General features: G+C 40.7%; 1 protein-coding gene across 5 annotated transcripts in view; it reads right to left on the bottom strand.

Moving 5' to 3' along the window:
• Nucleotides 1-365: 365 nt before the first annotated feature.
• LOC139465029 (E3 ubiquitin-protein ligase HECW2-like) overlaps nt 366-18,035 on the bottom strand; it is a 76,692-nt gene continuing 59,022 nt past the window's right edge. For all 5 annotated transcript variants that reach the window (XM_071246699.1, XM_071246702.1, XM_071246701.1 and 2 more), the window contains 9 exons: nt 17,185-17,298; nt 15,872-16,024; nt 13,972-14,070; nt 12,192-12,324; nt 10,645-10,791; nt 8,507-8,621; nt 7,315-7,400; nt 5,908-6,020; nt 366-5,166 (listed from right to left, as the gene is read on the bottom strand). In XM_071246699.1, coding sequence (XP_071102800.1) covers nt 5,055-5,166; nt 5,908-6,020; nt 7,315-7,400; nt 8,507-8,621; nt 10,645-10,791; nt 12,192-12,324; nt 13,972-14,070; nt 15,872-16,024; nt 17,185-17,298 — 1,072 coding nt within the window. In that variant the 3' untranslated portion in view covers nt 366-5,054. The remainder of the gene's footprint in view (nt 5,167-5,907; nt 6,021-7,314; nt 7,401-8,506; nt 8,622-10,644; nt 10,792-12,191; nt 12,325-13,971; nt 14,071-15,871; nt 16,025-17,184; nt 17,299-18,035) is intronic.

The raw sequence follows: 18,035 nt of genomic DNA, 5'->3' as shown, positions 1-18,035 counted from the left end.
AGCATTATTGCTAGTATTTCTTCACGATCCTTATTTACTGATCAAATGCAGGCATCACATGCGTAAGTGAGTAAGTGAGTGAGTGAGTGAGTGAGTGAGTTTGGTTTAACACCGCTTCTAACAGTATTCCAGTCATATAACGGCGTGTCAGCTGAATGTGGGAGGAAAGCCCGAAGTGATGCAGGTCTCAGACGTTTACCACTTCGGTGAAACCCATGAGCATGGGTATGGTGCTGACAAACCTAGAAACATAATTGGGGCGAACCGGGATTCCAACCCCGATCATAGGTTTCTAGCTTGCCCAAGGGACGCAACTCAGCACAGCGAATCGTGGCGCCTTAGATGACTTGGCCCCCCGTGCCCCCCGTGCCCCCCGTGCCCCCCTCACATACATGAACTCTATCACAGCAAAGTCACCCAAGTTCTACGTCTCACATAATGTAATTTAGACATATATTGCTGTTGTGAGATTCAGATGCTAATTAGAAGTCTAATGAAAGAGTATTTTAAACAGAATTATTATTAGAAAAAGGTCAATGGTTTGAAAATACCTTACAAATGGACCCATAAATATACTGAATGCCCAAAGAAATTCCCAAATGTGAAGTGATTAAATAAATAAGTAAAGAAATTGTTAAAACATATCTGGAGCCAGGTATATATATACTCTTGATACCTAAGGAGTATTTTCAAATGTCCAAATTTTCATCTGTTTCGTCTTCCTATAACATTTTACAGCAATCTTCATGATCTAATATCCTTAACAATCGCAGCATGTTTTGGAGCATAACCAGATCATATTTAGAGACTATGGTCTCTGTCATATTTAACCACAAATGAAAACTTGGTTTCCAAAACAGTAGTATGTCTTTTTTCTCAAGAGGGCAACCAATACGGAATTAAACATTACAAATTTTCACACTATTTTTCACCAGTTCATATTTTTCGTTATGACGTCCCTATCACTCCATCATACACATCCAGCATGGTACATTTCGGACAACACACTGTAAGGCTGCAATCTATACGATACAGCTTTCCCTCATACAAAGACACAGTTCTGCCTTATTTACATATATAATTTATGAAGATATTAACCCAGAAACGTGACTAAGTGGTCATAAATGTCCAGTACTCCGAGGGGGAAAAGAGTCTACCGTTCTGAGAACTAATGTTTCATTATGGTTTAATCTTGGATTGGTCGTCCCTACCAAAAACATAAAAGAGTTTAGAAACTCAAAAAATCATTATGTTTCAATACACCTTGGCCATGCAAAGGATATGCCTCTTAAAGACGTTCTGTATACAATATTGTTAACATATTACACAGTTCAAGCAAGCAACAATCATCCCCTCCCTTCAGTGTTTACCTACACATTTCTTGTTACTTTGTTAACAGATCTGCATCCCTAAAAATCAGGTGTGTGGTGGGAAAAGAATTCCAGACTAAAGCTTTCTTTTATTACCCTGAGTTTTATTATAAAAAATACAAATCATGAATTGTTTCCCTGCATTAATAGACAATTGATATAAGCTCAATGACAGTAAATTTTCACTCAAGTGTGGGATGGAGCTTCAACAATTAAACTATGCCCATCTTCTCGAGGCAAGAGAGTTTACTGACTATAAAAGTCCAGTTTCCACCCTTGCCGAACTAGGCTGGTATTATGGAGTTACATTTCGGTTGGACTAACGAGTCTATGCATAGTCCAATCAAAATCGTGCAACGAAATCAAAATCTGGTTCCTACACTGTCGCGCAGATTTCAGTCGATTGCTGGATTTGCAAAGCATGTGCTCTGCCAACTCAGTGTCAACAGATATTTTCCAAATCTTTTCATGTTTTTAATCCAGGTATTCACATGATTTGATGCACTTCGCGATGTAAGACCCGTTTTATCACAAAATAGATCTTGATTATAGGTTAGATCGTCCTGACTGGGGAAAACTGTTTTCTTTGTAGCAAATGCAAGTGATACGAGAGGTGGAATCTGATTGGTCCATAGAAGAGGCTTAGAAGGGACATAACTCGTAATAGCCACTGATGGCGCTACGATCGAGCCCAGGAATTCCAGCCTAGTTTGGCAAGGATGGAAACTGGACTTTTAAAGTCAGTTAACTCTCTTGCCTCGGGGAGATGACTATTCCTAGCTTGTCACTTGTTTCCATGACAACATTCACATCACATTTAAAAAACAATGTCAAATGAAATATAGAGACCATAAAAATGAATAATTCATCCCACAGACGTTATTATTTTGAGTTTTCTTGTAAAAATTGAAAGGTCTTATATTATTTCTATATAAAACACTGACCCAAGTTTTCTTCAAAGCAGATCGGTAAACCAACTAACAAAAAATGGCTTTATACTGAAACGACACAAAAAGTGAAACATAAATACAAATCTCTTCTGAAGGAATCTTTCACAGATAAAACAAGCACTATTTCAAATGGTACTTCAAAAAATATCCACATTCACATAAATGTATTAGAGCATCTGCATACCAGTATCTACTTCAAACCCAATATGACTAATTAAAGCACTATATTAACACCATGGTGTAAAGCTATGGTGTAGAAGGTACACAGCACTATAGTAGGTATGCTTTTATGACATATTCATTTATCATGAAACATTCTGACAACTGATCTATCACAATCACCCTTGGCATGTTCGCTAGTCTGTGATAAGAGTATCATATTTTTTTTCTAAGATAGGTATTTCTGAAATCTTATTCTTTTCATCTAACTGTCCAAAGGAAAAATGGAGATGGTTTGTGCGCATTTAATTACGAGGCACTTGTTAACTACAATGCCAAATTCACACTTAATGTAATCATTCAGGTTACGTTATAATAAAAGTATTAATTTGTTTTAACCACATATAGGCAAAATATTTATCTGTAAAAAAACATCAAAATATCTATATGTTAGTGTAGTCAGAGACCATATATGGTCTCTGGTGTAGTATTTTGCAAATCGATAAAAAGGTGTCCATTTTCAAATTTTCCTTAATTTCTATTGTAGAGTGACCTTCCATCAATGATGTACCACATTGACCATACAATGAGCTTACAATGTAGAGGCGTCACTGCAGCACAACTTCGAGCAATCATAAGCAATATGTGACATGTCACACAATGGGAGTTATCTCCCCTTATTACATGCATCTTTTGACTTTTAGTTCATGATTCTTTGCTGAACCACTTCATATTGGTGACGGGCTGACTTACATTATGTCCTCAGGACGACCACACACAAGTTTGTGATTGCAAACTCACACCAGCTGACATTCTTAATACACAGGGAACTTTGGTGATGAGGCTGGACTAAAATCTACATACAGTCTTTGGTATGGTGCTACTACTGCAAGCTACTTCTATAATGACATACGCATAGCTATGAAGTCGTAGCTACATACTTGCACCTTTTTACTATCCAGTATCACATGTTTCTCATCAAATATTTTCTTGTGTGCACAATACACACTTGATTAATACGAACACTCTATTTTATTTTGGTATACAATTTTATGGAAATAATTATTACTTGTGTATAATGTTGCTCTCCAATGTTGATTTTGTGCGTAAAAATGCACATTTACGAAACGTAACTCAATTGATATAACCCAATCTCCAAACCACTACATCGACGTTCTTCAAAATATTTTGATAAAAACCTTTTTGTTTATTAGAAAAAATATAACCGAGTGAGACGACCATCACTACGTTTTGTTAACTCTGTTTTCTGGTTCAAATGGTCTCGGAGCTAGGGTTCAAACTATTTTCCAAATATCCTTACTTTTTTTATTGCCTTTGAAGTGTTTTTTCCTATCAGACACAGTATCAGACTCTATATGAGTGATACTGAAGGGAGGATGGAGATCCAAGAATTATCAACCAGTACTGGATAGTAGTTCTGGAGCAGTACATAGTCATGATTTCGCAGCTAGGATACATGATGCTCAAGCCAATATTGCATGGGTGGGTTGTTATTGCCATAGTATCTTGGAGCACTGGACCTGGACTCGGCAATGTCTGAAGCCCTGCTTCTTCTCCATGTTGTTCACTTCTACCCTGCAAATGGTATTGGTGTGTTGAGGAGACCATAAACCACTTTGTGGTTGTGGCTATATGGATATACCTATTTGAGTTGTCACTCACAAGTTACATGTGACGTCTATGGAAAACCAAGTCAAACTTGACTCCCTCCTATCTTTTCTCAGTGAGCAGAAATATTGTAATGGTTTTTCATCTTTCATCCTTCAGCTTGAGGAATCACATTGTTTGACCTTGAGCTGTGTTGCTTTGAGCATGAAGTCCCCGTTTGACTAGATGTGTGAGTGAGTTGGTGAGCTGCTTGAAGACTAGGTGGCAATGATAGCCGTGTCTCCACACACAGAACCTAGAACAGAACGGCCTATATCCCTGAACAGTACCTGCATCAGATGCTCAATCTGTATCACGCCCTGAACAGATCTCTACCAGAACATGGGACCTGTACCCAGAGCCCAACACAGCATTTAGCATGCCCTGAACAAATCTCTATTAAAACCTAGGACCTCTACACAGGGCCAAACACAACTGTAGCATGCCCTGAACAGATCTCTACCAGAACACATGACCTGTACGCAGAGCCTAACACAGCCTTTAGCATGCCCTGAACAGATCTCTACCAGAACATAGGACCTGTACACAGAGCCGAACACAACCTGTATCATGCCCTAAACAGATCTCTACCAGAACATAGGACCTGTACACAGAGCCGAACACAACCTGTATCATGCCCTGAACAGATCTCTACCAGAACATAGGACCTGTACACAGAGCCAAACACAACCTGTATCATGCCCTGAACAGATCTCTACCAGAACATAGGACCTGTACACAGAGCCAAACACAACCTGTATCATGCCCTGAACAGATCTCTACCAGAACACATGATCTGTAACACAGACTCCAACACAGTGTGAATCATGACCTGAACAGATCTCCACTAGAACACATGGTGTCCCTTCTCTTCTTTCAGTGTCAAAGTGACCGCCTTGGTCACTGTTCACTCGATGCCGAAGGTGCTGGTTTCCTCGACTGCCATGACAAGTTTCTCAAACAGGGATTCGGAGGAGGAATATGGTGGAAGATCAAGTCTGTTGAAACACGTGTGAGCTCTGGAACAAAGGAGTACATTGCTCTTAACAATGCTGGAAACATAACTACTCTTCCGTTTTCTAGTTTTGAAGAATTTAAACAGACAATATGTGTAACATATTGTAAATGTGCATCTACATATAATATCAAAGGCAACTTCAACGTCTAAATATTTTCTAATCATATAGCACTGTTATTTAGTTAACAAACACAACATTGAATGTAAAAATCGTTTTCCTTATTCATCACAACAAAAAAGCTTGACCCCTGTAGAATTAGATGATACTGAACCAATTTGATTAAAGTGAACCTGTATGTGCAAGGATATTGAATCCAAACAAAATGTTTGTGATAAGCTGAATAACTTAGGCTTAACAACTTGAGAGGTAGCAACATTTAACAATTAACAGTATTTCTAAAGCAAGTTCAACTCTTGTTTTTAAAAGAGAATCTATGACCAATTCTGAGAAGTGAGAGCTTGCTGAGGAGAAATGTCATGTTTAAATTCATGTGTGATTTCTCCTTGTTATTTTTAGTGAGGCAATTTCAAACATTCAGCAACATGTGCTGTGTGGCTTCAAGGACAAATAATTATTGAGTTTAAACTGTTTTTCAAAAGTTTATTTGAGGAAAAAATAACAAGTAGCTTAAAAATGACTTTTCCCCAAGGATTACCCTTTCATCAAACCTTCTTTCTCAGGAATAATAATATGGATCTTGTTCTAAAAGGCAAAAAAACCATCATTTTGTTGATGACAAACCTTGGAAGACTTGTCTGTTTGCCCCACTTCTCAATACAGAACTTCCTTGGGCCATTACTGCCTCGCAGTGCTGAGAAACCTTCATAGGGTATACTGGACGTTCCTGTCACGAACTGGAAACAGAGTGAGTGAGTGAGTCGGTGTGTGAGCGAGTAAATGAGTGAGTGAGTGAGTGAGTGAGTTGGGTCTAACACTGCTTTGAACAGTATTTCACTTAGATCATGGGGTGTCTGCTTGATGTGGGAAGAAAGCTCAAAGTGATACAGGCCTTTGACATCTGAGACCGACCAGCACGGATTTGGTGCCGAGAAATCCGGGCGGATCTAGGATTCAAACAAGCAACCATAACCTTCTAGCACAGGTAAAGGACGCAACTCTGCTCAGCGAATTCCGGTGCCTTAGAAGTCTGCGCCAGACGTGTCCCAACACGAAGCAGTGAATGAGTGAGTAAGGTATAATACCACTTCTAACAGTATTCCAGTTATCATGGCGTGTCAGATGGAAGGAAGGATCGAAGTGAAGCAAACCTCAGGTGTTTACAAGTTTAGTGAAATCCACAAACATGTGTATGGTGCTGAGAAACTAAGAAACATAATTGGGGTGAATCGGGATCTGAACCAACGATCAAAGGTTTCTGGTGTTGCTCAAGTGTCTGCACAGTGAATAGCATCTTCCCGAGGCAAGAGAGTTAACCGACGATAAAAGTCCAGTTTCCACCCTTGCCGAACTAGGCTGGTATTATGGAGTTACATTTTGGCTGGACTAACGAGTCTATGCATAGTCCAATCAAAATCGAGCAATGAAATCGAAATCCGGTTCGTACACTGTTGTGCAGATTTCGGTCGACTTCAGGATATGCAAAGCATGTGCACCGCCAACTCGTTGTCAACAGATATTTTCCAAAACTTTTCATGTTTTTAATCAAGGTGCTCAAGTGATTTGATGCATTTCGCGATGTAAGACCTGTTTTACCACAATATAGTCCTTGATTATCGATTAGATCGTCCTGATTGGACACCACTGTTTTCTTTGAAGCAAATGCAAGTGATACGAGAGGTAGAATCTGATTGGTCCATAGGAGATGCATAGAAGGGACATAACTTGTAATAGCCACTGGTGGTGCTACGAACGAGCCCAGGAATTCCAGCCTATTTCAGGAAGGGTGGAAACTGGACTTTTAAAGTCAGTTAACTCACTTGCCTCGGGAAGATGAGTGAATAACAGCGCCACCCGTACTCCCACTGGGTTTTTACCTTAATCCTTGTATCAATAGCAGCCTTCAAAAAGACTTGTCCCCACTGATGTTGGACAGACAGAGGTATGGCAGGAGCCCAGCCCTATATAGCCCATTCCACTTCTTGGTGGGAGGTAATACAAGCCCTTAAGTAAAACTATGTCCTACATTACCTGTAACAAGCGTAGCCGCCTCTCGTTATTGAACTTCTCTATAGCCATCCAGAACCACTGTATGACAGTGTGCTGGTCGTGGTAGCCTGAAACATTCAACAAGATGCCATCATCTACCTCGCTCTGAGTTGTGTTTGTTGTTTAACACTGCACTCATATACCTCATGGTGAAAGTGGTAGTCCACAAGGAAATATCACTAGTCCTTCCTGAATGTTATTAGTCTTGGACTTAATATATAAAAATGAAATATCTGCACACTGGTATTAAGACAAGATCCAAATATAATTCTCAGTCTTCATCTAAATTTCACAACACTTGCTGTTCATCTATCAGTAGTACCAGGGATTATCTAGCATATCAAACTAGGTTCGTGCGCTCGTGCATTAAACCCCCCATTCACTTTATCATGTTTATTGTCGGCGTTATCAGTGAAGTACAAGGCCATAACATTAGTTATAACCATAGTAACATGAACTGGGAAGGTTTCTCATTCCAATTTGGAATTTGTTTACTGACATTTGCTGCATACTTGGGTAAGTGTGGGTATGAATATCTGCCAATGGGCACATCTAGATAAATCCCTGGTAGTTCTTTTAGATGTCTGTATTATTGATATTCAAGGCGTGTAATTTGTGGAGTAGATTACAGATTTTGATATGCAACTACTACCTCCAGTCCAAACCCAGGTTCAACAGAGAAGGACACAAATGCAACACACAATCTCAAGCATGTTGTGTCCAGAAAATACTGGACAAGTACATACTGTTAGCTTAGTTGCTTATTTTATCCATATTCACTATACAGGAAGGTGTTATTAGATCTTCACACAGAGAGGCATTGTATCGAATATAGGTCTCACTTTTATGAGCTTGTGTGGGACAAGAAAAGATGTTTCCTCACCAGATCTACACTACTGTGTTCCTCCTCCAGTCTGAGATGTCAATCTCCACTGTCTATTATTTACATTTGGAACTGTCCTTTTAAGTTCATTTTCCTGATATTAAAATAAGTTTTGCTGGTCTACATGCTATGCATGCTCCTACCAAAAATGTAAAAGCCTTGATTGTCTGAAAGTTCACTAATGCAATCTCTATGGAGGGGTTGTCAGATCTTCATGCAGAGAGGCATCATATGGGTCCAGATCTGACATTGATGAGATTGTGTAGGACAAGAAAAGACATGTTTCCTCACCAGATCTATACTCAGTGTTCCTTCTCCAGTCCGAGATGTCAATCTCCACCGTCCCCGCAATCACAAGCTCCAGTTCCCTCGCATCAAACAGAGACACAAGCCGAGACTCAATCACCTGTAAGGCCAAAAGCTTCACATGAAAAACCCCACTTCAAGTACAATATGCTTCATTACCGTTTATCACATTGAGCATGAAGTGGTGCTGTTTTCACCTCAGTTGGCTATATTCCAGCCATAATAAACAAGAGTTGACCATGTGGACACAAGTGAGTGAGTGAGTGAGTGAGTGAGTGAGTGAGTGAGTGAGTGAGTGAGTGAGTGAGCACTCCAATGCATTCCAGTTATATCATGGTGCGTCAGCTTCATTCAGAAGGCTTGGCCAACCATGCCACTGAGATACAAAAGGGACAAATCAAAGCTGTCAACAGCTCAATTTAGACTGTGTACATAACATAACTAGATTCTAGGAGAGTTCGTTTGTCTAAGGACTTATGATGAGTGAGTGAGTATGGTTTTACGCCGCTTTTAGCAATATTCCAGCAATATCATGGCGAGGGACACAAGAAATGGGCTTCACACATTGTACCCATGTTGGGAATTGAACCTGGGTCTTCGGCATGACAAGCGAACGCTTTTAAACACAAGGCTACCCAACTGCACCCTAAGGACGTTTGGACTAGTGGCTGTGTCTATCCCTTTCACAACAGGCTACAAATAATTGCTTCACACTCAGCAATACTCATGCTATATGACAGAAGACTGTAAATGACCGAGTCTGGATCAGATAAACCATGGTCTATTCAAATATCATGACCATTTTGTTTGTTTATTATTTAACGCCACTCAGCAATATTCCAGCTATATGAATTTATATAGAGGTCTGTAAATAATCAAGTCTGGACCAGACAATCCAGTGATTAACATCTTGAGCATTGATCTAGCCGATTGGGATACGATGACATGCATCAACCAAGTCAGTGGAGCCTGACCACCCGTTCCTGTTAGTCGCCTCTTATGACAAGCACGGTGGTCATTTACGGCAAGTATGGGTTGCTGAGGACCTATTCTACCCTGGAATCTTCACAGGGATGACATTATGACCGTGCCGTGCTGTCGGGGTGCAATGACATGCTATCAACCAAGTCACTCAGCCTGACAATTTGATCTATACAGTCATCCCTCACAACACGTATTGGCTGCTGGTGACCCATCTTCCCGAGGCAAGAAAGTTAACTGACTATAAAAGTCCAGTTTCCACCCTTGCCGAACTAGGCTGGTATTATGGAGTTACATTTTGGCTGGACTAACAAGTCTATGCATAGTCCAATCAAAATCGAGCACCGAAATCAAAATCTGGTTCGTAAACTGTCGTGCAGATTTCGATCGATTGCAGCATTTGCAAAACATGTGCACTGCCAACTCGTTGTCAGCAGATATTTTCCAAATCTTTTCATGTTTTTAATCAAGGTGCTCACGTGATTTGATGCATTTCACGATGTAAGACCCGTTTTACCACAATATAGATCTTGATTATCGATCAGATCGTCCTGACTGAGCGCCACCATTTTGTGTGAAGCAAACGCAAGTGATACGAGAGGTGGAATCTGATTGGTCCATAGGAGAGGCTCGGAAGGGTTGAGCCCAGTAATTCCAGCCTAGTTCGGCAAGGGTGGAAACTGGACTTTTAAAGTCAGTTAACTCCCTTGCCTAGGGAAGATGCTGGTGACCTGTTCTAACCAAGAATCACCACAGGTTTACAAATTACTGAACCAAGAAGACAAACAGTTGACAGCAAGAGCAATGATCCACACCATCAGGACAAACCAGCCAGGCCACTCAATAAGACCACCTGATCCTTGAACAACAAGAAAAGAGTACTGTGGGTCTATCCTGCCCAGGAACCTTGGCTAGAACTGACCCAGCCTAGAGTATTGTTGCACCATGTTTTCCTTGTGCACTGAACCTGGTGTTACTGATGTCGTGGGAGTTCATGATGTATTATTATACCCACCTGACCCTCTTAGGACAAGCATCTATTACAAAAGACCTGTTCTGCCCTTGAACCCTTATTGGACAAAAGTGACAGCCAAGTCTTCCTTGGGTACAGGAGTGACCAATAGTCAGCTGGTGTTACTGACCTCGTGGAAGCCCCTGATGAGACTGTCTGTCTGTTCTGTGACTCCGCGCTCCAGCCTCCACTTGACCATCTTCTCGATGTATTCCTTCTTGTTTCGCTCTGTCACTGGCAGGTTCTTCCCATTTGGCCGCAACTCTCGCTCTGTCACCTGGAGAGGGAGGCAGACGACACACAATGGTTCAGAAACTTCTGTACCAAATACATATTCTCTGGCAAAACGAGCAGGTTAAGAGCAGGATCTACTATTTGTAGATGGCAAAAAAGGAAAATTTATTTGTAAACAACGAAAAGGAAAATTCTGAGCCCTGGTGTTTTTTACCTTTTTTTAAATTTGACATTGCTTGAATACAAATTGCACAAAAAGACTTTCCCTTGACATCTGTCCTGTATCATACAAAGCAGACTTTACACTATTGATCAAGTTGGAGTTTGGAATCAGAAATGAATCGCTACGAAAGTTTGACCATTGTACTGAGCGTCAATCTCCAAGGGAGAGAACTCTGTACTGAACCTCGGCCTTTTATGTCATCATGTTCCAAACTACCGACAATGAAAATATCAGGGGTTAAGATAATCTGAAATAATTTACTTCAAACAGGGCAAGTGTAAAATATCCAAAACATGAGTGTAAGTGAGTGTGTGTGTGTCTGCTTGTACCAGTCTGGGCATGCCGACTATATAGTGCTAGTCCACTGAGATACCATGCCGCAGTTTAACATGAATACCCCACTCAGACACAGCATACTGATTCCAAGCCGACCAGTCCTTGATTTATGAGAGGATTAGGTTATGGGTCAGGGGCCTAATCTAACATGGAATCCCAACAGGATTGCAACAAAATATAAGGATGTGTATTCCATTTTCTTTGAAACTAGATTCACGTCTAATTTAATGAAAGCAGAGATCCCTATCCTCGCGCGATTCAGTGTATCATATCTCATTTCAATGACACATACTCTGGACCCATTCTCCACCATGTTTTCATTTCAGAAGTGGCACCACCATCTTCAACTCTCTTTTCACTAACCCAGTACAGAAATACTCTCAAGTCAACAGTTAAAAAAATGCCTATAGTCAACATTCAATGCCTCTTCGGGCAAGCCCTTGACATATATCTAATTGAATCAGGAGACTGTTATAAATGAACTTTAGCTGGATAATTATATTTTCTTGGGTATCAAGACAGGGGATGGATGTCCTTACACTACAAGATGACACACAACAAAGCATTTCTAGTATTGGTGATATCGCTGCTTGTTTCAATCGTGAAAGAACGGTGTAATTTGATTGGACGGCTAATTTTAACACTTTGTCACAAGAACAGGTGAATGGGCCCAGGACATATATCACAATAGAATGGAGATATGATACACTGGGTAATCAAGCATGACAGATCCCTTGGACCAGGACAAAGTACTAGTCATGAAAGGACTTGCTTGGCATGTGCACAATACTGTACATGGACGTCGAGTAATGCAATTTTAAACCCCTGCATACCGGCATGAACAACCATTCCACTGTTTTCGGAAAACTCATTATTCATCTCACCTGTCCGAAGACTTCCTCACTGACTGAGAAGGTGATGTCAAGGTCAACATCGGTAATATCATTATCTTTAATCCACAACAGACTCTGGTAGAACTCAGCATCTATCGTCTCCACATCCTCCAAGGACCAAGGCCTGCAGTCGACAGATACACACACATCAGTACAAACTTAGGACTCCACGAATCCATGGAATAACAAAACATTCATGGATAACTGCCACAGGCTGCCTTAACATAAATACTCAAAATCATTGTCATCCCGTTCCTATTTATGATATTGTGAAGCAAACCACAAAACTCTCTTACTCCCCATCTTCACAGTGCATATCATATTCCCGGGGCAAGGGAGTTCACTGACTGTAAATGTCCAGTTTTCATCCTTGCCGAACTAGGCTGGAATTTCTGGACTCAATCGTAGTGCCACCAATGGCTACTACATTTTAGTATTATGGGTTATGACCCTTCCATGACCCTCCTATTGACCAATCAGATTCCTCCTCTCACATCACATGCATTTGCTTTAAAACGGCGCCCAGTCAAACTATCAGACCAATATTCAAGGTCTACATTGTAATAAATCGGGTCTTACTTTGCGAAGTGCATCAAATCATGTGAGCACCTTGATTGGAAACATGAAAGGATTTGGAAAATATCTGTTGATGCTGAGTTGGTGGTACACATGCCTTTCAAATCCGGCAATCGACCGAAATCTGCACAACAGTTGATGAACTGGATGTCGATTTCGTTACACGATTTTGATTGGACTATGCATACACTTGCTAGTCAAGCCAAAATAGAACTCCATTATTTTAGCCAATTTTGGCAAGGGTGGAAACTGGGCTTGTTTAGTCAGATAACTCCCTTGCCTCGGGAAGATGAGTGCATATTCACCCTGTCTGTGTCTCTTAATTCAGAGTAGATCATTACAAATTGTCATTTTGAGAAAGAAACTGAAGAAAAGTGTATGAAACGTCAACAGAGAACTGAAGGCAGCCTAATGTCCAAATGATGTAATGTAATCATTGTGATGTCATGAACAATGGATGACATCATATATTGTTCTCAACAATAAAGTTGTGTTGCTTCAACTGAACAATCACCATTGAGCATCACAAACCTGCATGTTATTACTCATATTACACGTTATTACACATATTACACTTGTTATTACATGGGAATAGTGAGTGAGTGAGTGAGTTGGATTTAACGCCGCTTCCAACGGTATTCCAACTTTAGTATGCCAGTGTGTCAGCTTAATGTGGGAGGAAGCCTGAAGGGATGCAGGTCTCAGATGTTTACCACTTCGGTGAAACCCACGAACTAGAAACATAATCGGGGCAAACCGGGATTCGAACCAACAATCAAAGGTTTCTGGCGTGCCCAAGAGATGCAACTCTGCACAGCGAATTGCGGCGCCTTAGATGACTGGGCCACCAATGCCCCCTACGCGAGAATAGAGAAAGGCAGGGATGGATGCAGGCATAAACTACAAGCAATTACAGATAACGTCACAAATCAGTTAATGTTGTAAGTTCCAAAGATTGCCAAGGACAACATTAATTCACATGGGCTAATCTTGAATAGGTTATTTTTATAGGTCTTTATTGCTACAAGACTCTTCACAAACAGTGAAACAATTGAAACGAACAAACCAATCAGCTTCAAGTAAAAATGCTAATTTGAAAGTTACTTAGAATAATTTCATCTATATCCACAATGGGCAACACATGCGTATTCTGCCTTGTGTTTGTGTGCGGAACGCTGCAAGGTGGGTGACTCACACTCTGAGTAAAGCTTTATAGAAGGGTCTGGTGAAGAAGGCATCCAGCAGGTACTGATGGACGAGGGCCAATCCAAGGACACGGCCAGCAAACCGAAACCTGAAACACACCACGATCACATTATGACATAGCTCAACATCGGTGTTCATTACAACATAGCTCAACATCAGCGTTCATTACAACATAGCTCAACATCAGCCTTCATTACATCATAGCTTAACATCAGCCTTCATTACAACATAGCTCAACATCAGCCTTCATTACAACATAGCTCAACATCAATGTTCATTACTACAGTCAGCAATATTTCAGCTATCATTAGGGCATTAAAAATTAATAGCTAGATTATCATCTGCTTTTATTTTTTAAGGTGGGGAGGGAGGTTTAAGATTTATTATTTTCCATTAAAGTTGTCAAGTTGAAGACTGGTCACCTTGGTATGAACAATAGATGACAGAAATAACAAAGATAATAACTAAACATTGCTTTTAACAGTAGCAGTCGGATGTATCTGTGTCAAACCTATTTTCACATTCCCTGCCCCAACTTGTACTCGTGTGTTTATGAACTTATCCTCAAGTGTCATTAACTTGTCAAGTTCCCCACAACAGTTGAAGACTTCCATAAGAGTCATAGACTCTGACAAAGGACAGGCATACCAGTTTTTAATGGTTTGCTCACTCTCGTATTTTCAAAACATGAAGAGCCATCTTGACAGCTGACAGCAAACAGAAGGCAGGCACGCACCAAGAGTCGGTGGTAGAGTGAGTGAGTGAGTGAGTATGGTTTTATGCCGCTTTTAGCAATATTCCAGCAATATCATGCGGGGTCGGTGGTAGACAAGTTTACGGCATGTCGTAAACATGAAATGGCTGTCTGGCAGCTGATATCATCACAGTGCTCTAAACATTTCACTCAGGCAAATAAAATTAATTTGTCAGGGTGTTTAGTCCTGAGTCGGGCAGGGACGATAATCTAGCAATTAATTAATTAATTAAGGCCTTACAGGACCCTATAAAAAAAACTAAAGTCTGGCCCAGACAAAGTCGTGGTTGAAATAATGAGCCAATAATGTCCAACGTCGTCATCAGGGTATGATGACAAGCATTCATCACAGACAAAGAGCCTGATCACACAATTCAAATTAACTACTTCTTACAACAAGCAATAGAATGAGAGGGATCCGCTCTAACCTAGGTCCCCACAGAGTTCTCTATGAGTGAGTAAAGACAGATTGTAAAAATACACCATTACTATCTTAATTCATCAGTGAGTAAATAAGTAAATGTTGCTTTATGCTGTAAACAGCAATATTCCAGCTTGCAGCCTGGACACAATAGTCTGGACCAGGAAAACCAGCGGTTGATAGCATGAGCAGCGATCCACACAATAGGTGCATGATGACACACAGTCAAGGCACACATGCTCTTTTCACAAGCCCTGGTAACCTCATGAGAATTCCACACCAAGTCTGCTCTTAACAGTATTTTAATCATATCATGGGGTGTCACCTTAAAGTAAGCGGAAATATTCGTTCTTGAGATATCTACAACCTTAGTGAAGGTGCTGACTTACCAGGGGTCATAACTGTGGCAAGTCAAATCCAAGATTCCCCAAATCTGAGATTTGAACAGCCATAAACTGTCAGCACATCCTTCTTTCACTAAGGGATGCAACTCTTCATACAAAACTACGACTTTGTGCTTACCCCCGGCCCATACATACATTTATGAGGCACATGTAAATTTATATACATCATGATACATAAAGATACATACGTCAAAACATGAAAATATTGCATTTTTATGTTTTGTGAGAACTGAGGAAATTAATATTTTCCAGCATTTTCTAGAACAAACATAAAACATCCAATGGATGGTCCTCAAGTGATTATTCTTACCACTCGTGAGCGTTCTCCACAAAGGCTGACATAGGACTGATCTGTACAGTGTAGGTGTCGTTGGCCGAGTACTCGAACAGACCATAGTATGGGTTGAACAGCTCCCGGGACAGGAGGAAGAAGAACTCTCTAGAGGGACCACCATAGTCTAAACTGTGGAAGGAAAACACAACACATGGTAAGTTTTACATTTGTTGGTCTGTTGTTTCACACCACACCACAATATTCCTAATAAATGAATGTGGACAAGACAATCCAGTGAATGACATCATGGTTTTCGATCCACACAGTTGGGTTGGTTGGTTTGCTGTTTAACGCCACACTCAGCAATATTCCAGCTATATGACGGCGGTCTGTAAATAATCGAGTCTGGACATGACAATCCAGTGATTAATATCATGAGCATCAATCCATGCAATTGGGATTGACGGCGTGTATCAACCAGGTCAGCGAGCCGGACCGCCTGATCCCGTTAGTCGCCCCTTATGACAAGCATAGTCACTTTTTACGGCAAAGGTAACTTTGAAGAAGGCAGGCAACATTTATGGGTGACCTGCCCGACTGTCTTGTTGGGTTACAAAATTATTTCAAACACTGGTCCTACTCAAGACCCACCTGACCCAAGTACCAGTCCCAAGCCAATCTGCCTTATTTCTAGCATCATATCACTCAAAACAAACTCAAAACGAGGCTATGGTGGCAAAGGGGTTTAGGGTATTCATCCTAACAGAATGGAGATGATACAGTTGCTAATGGAGGATGCCATCTTCCCGAGGCAAGAGAGTAAACTGACTATAAAAGTTCAAGCCGAACTAGGCTGGTATTATGGGTTTTTTGGCTGGACTGACGAGTATATGCATAGTCCAATCAAAATCGCGCAACGAAATCGAAATCCGGTTCGGAGACTGTCGTGCAGATTTTGGTCGATTGCAGGATTTGCAAAGCATGTGCAACGCCAACTCAGTGTCATCAGACATTTTCAAAACCTTTTCATGTTTTTAATCAAGGTGCTCACGTGATTTGGTGCACTTCGCGATGTAAGACACATTTTATCACAATTTAGATCTTAATTATCGATCAGATCGTATTGACTGGGCGCAGCCAATTTGTTTGAAACAAATGCAAGTGATGGAGACTGACTGGTCCATAGGAGAGGCTAAGAAGGGACATAACTCGCAATAACCAGTGGTGGCGCTACGATCGAGCCCAGGAATTCCCGCCTAGTTCGGCAAGGGTGGAAACTGGACTTTTCAGTTAAATCTCTTGCCTCGGGAAGATGGTAGGATGCCTACCATGATAAACATTCCACTTACCCCTCTTCCCCTGCAAAGGTGATGTACAGTTTACTTTTTTGTAGTTCCTTCTTTGGTGTAGACATGATTTTATTGAAAGCATCTTCTAACACATGGTCTCGCCGAACCGTCAACCTGAAAACACAGTGACCTTCCATATTGTTAAATGTATACAAGATCAAGGGTGGACACCATTTGTCATATCAACTTGTCTACAGCTCATTTCAGACTAGTGTCGTTCATTTATATTTTTCAGTAAACAGCCAGTCACTCTAAATTTTCACTAGTCTTGAACGAACGGACTGGTGGCCATGTTTTGTTGGTGTGTTTGTTTGTTTGTTTGTTTGTATTCCAGCTCTAAGACTGCGGTCTACAAATAATCGAGTCTGGACCAGATAATCCAGTAATTGCCATGATGAGCATCGATCCTTGCAATTGGGATATGATGACATGCATGAACCCAGTCAGCGAGCCAGACCACCCGATCGCGTAAGTAGCTTCTTACGACAAGCATAGTCGCCAGTTACGACAAGCATCGGTTGCTGAAGACCTATTCTAACCCAGATCTACTAGGGTCTAGTAGCCATGTCTATCCCTGTAAAATATGGAAGATATGAACAAGATGATTATTGGGCCATGCTACTTGAAGAATATGTCTTTTTAAGCTAAGAGCTCCTTCAAGCAAATAAATGAAAAAACATCTTGTGATTTTTTCCGAAATTTTATTTATTTTTTAAATCCTTTTTTTATTCAATTCAAAAATAGTGGTAATATTTTAGCAAATTGCTAAAAACTTGAAGTAGGAAAAAACCTGCAGCACACGTAAGTTAAAAAAATATCATCAACATCCTTTGAGATGAACAGCTTAGTAT

The sequence above is a fragment of the Haliotis cracherodii genome, unplaced genomic scaffold (genome assembly GCF_022045235.1).
Source record: "Haliotis cracherodii isolate W230 unplaced genomic scaffold, xgHalCrac1.p SCAF_17, whole genome shotgun sequence".
NCBI classification, from domain to species: Eukaryota; Metazoa; Mollusca; class Gastropoda; order Lepetellida; family Haliotidae; genus Haliotis; species Haliotis cracherodii.
The sequence above is the reverse complement of the archived record's forward strand: the minus strand, read 5'-3'. Positions and strand labels throughout refer to the sequence as shown.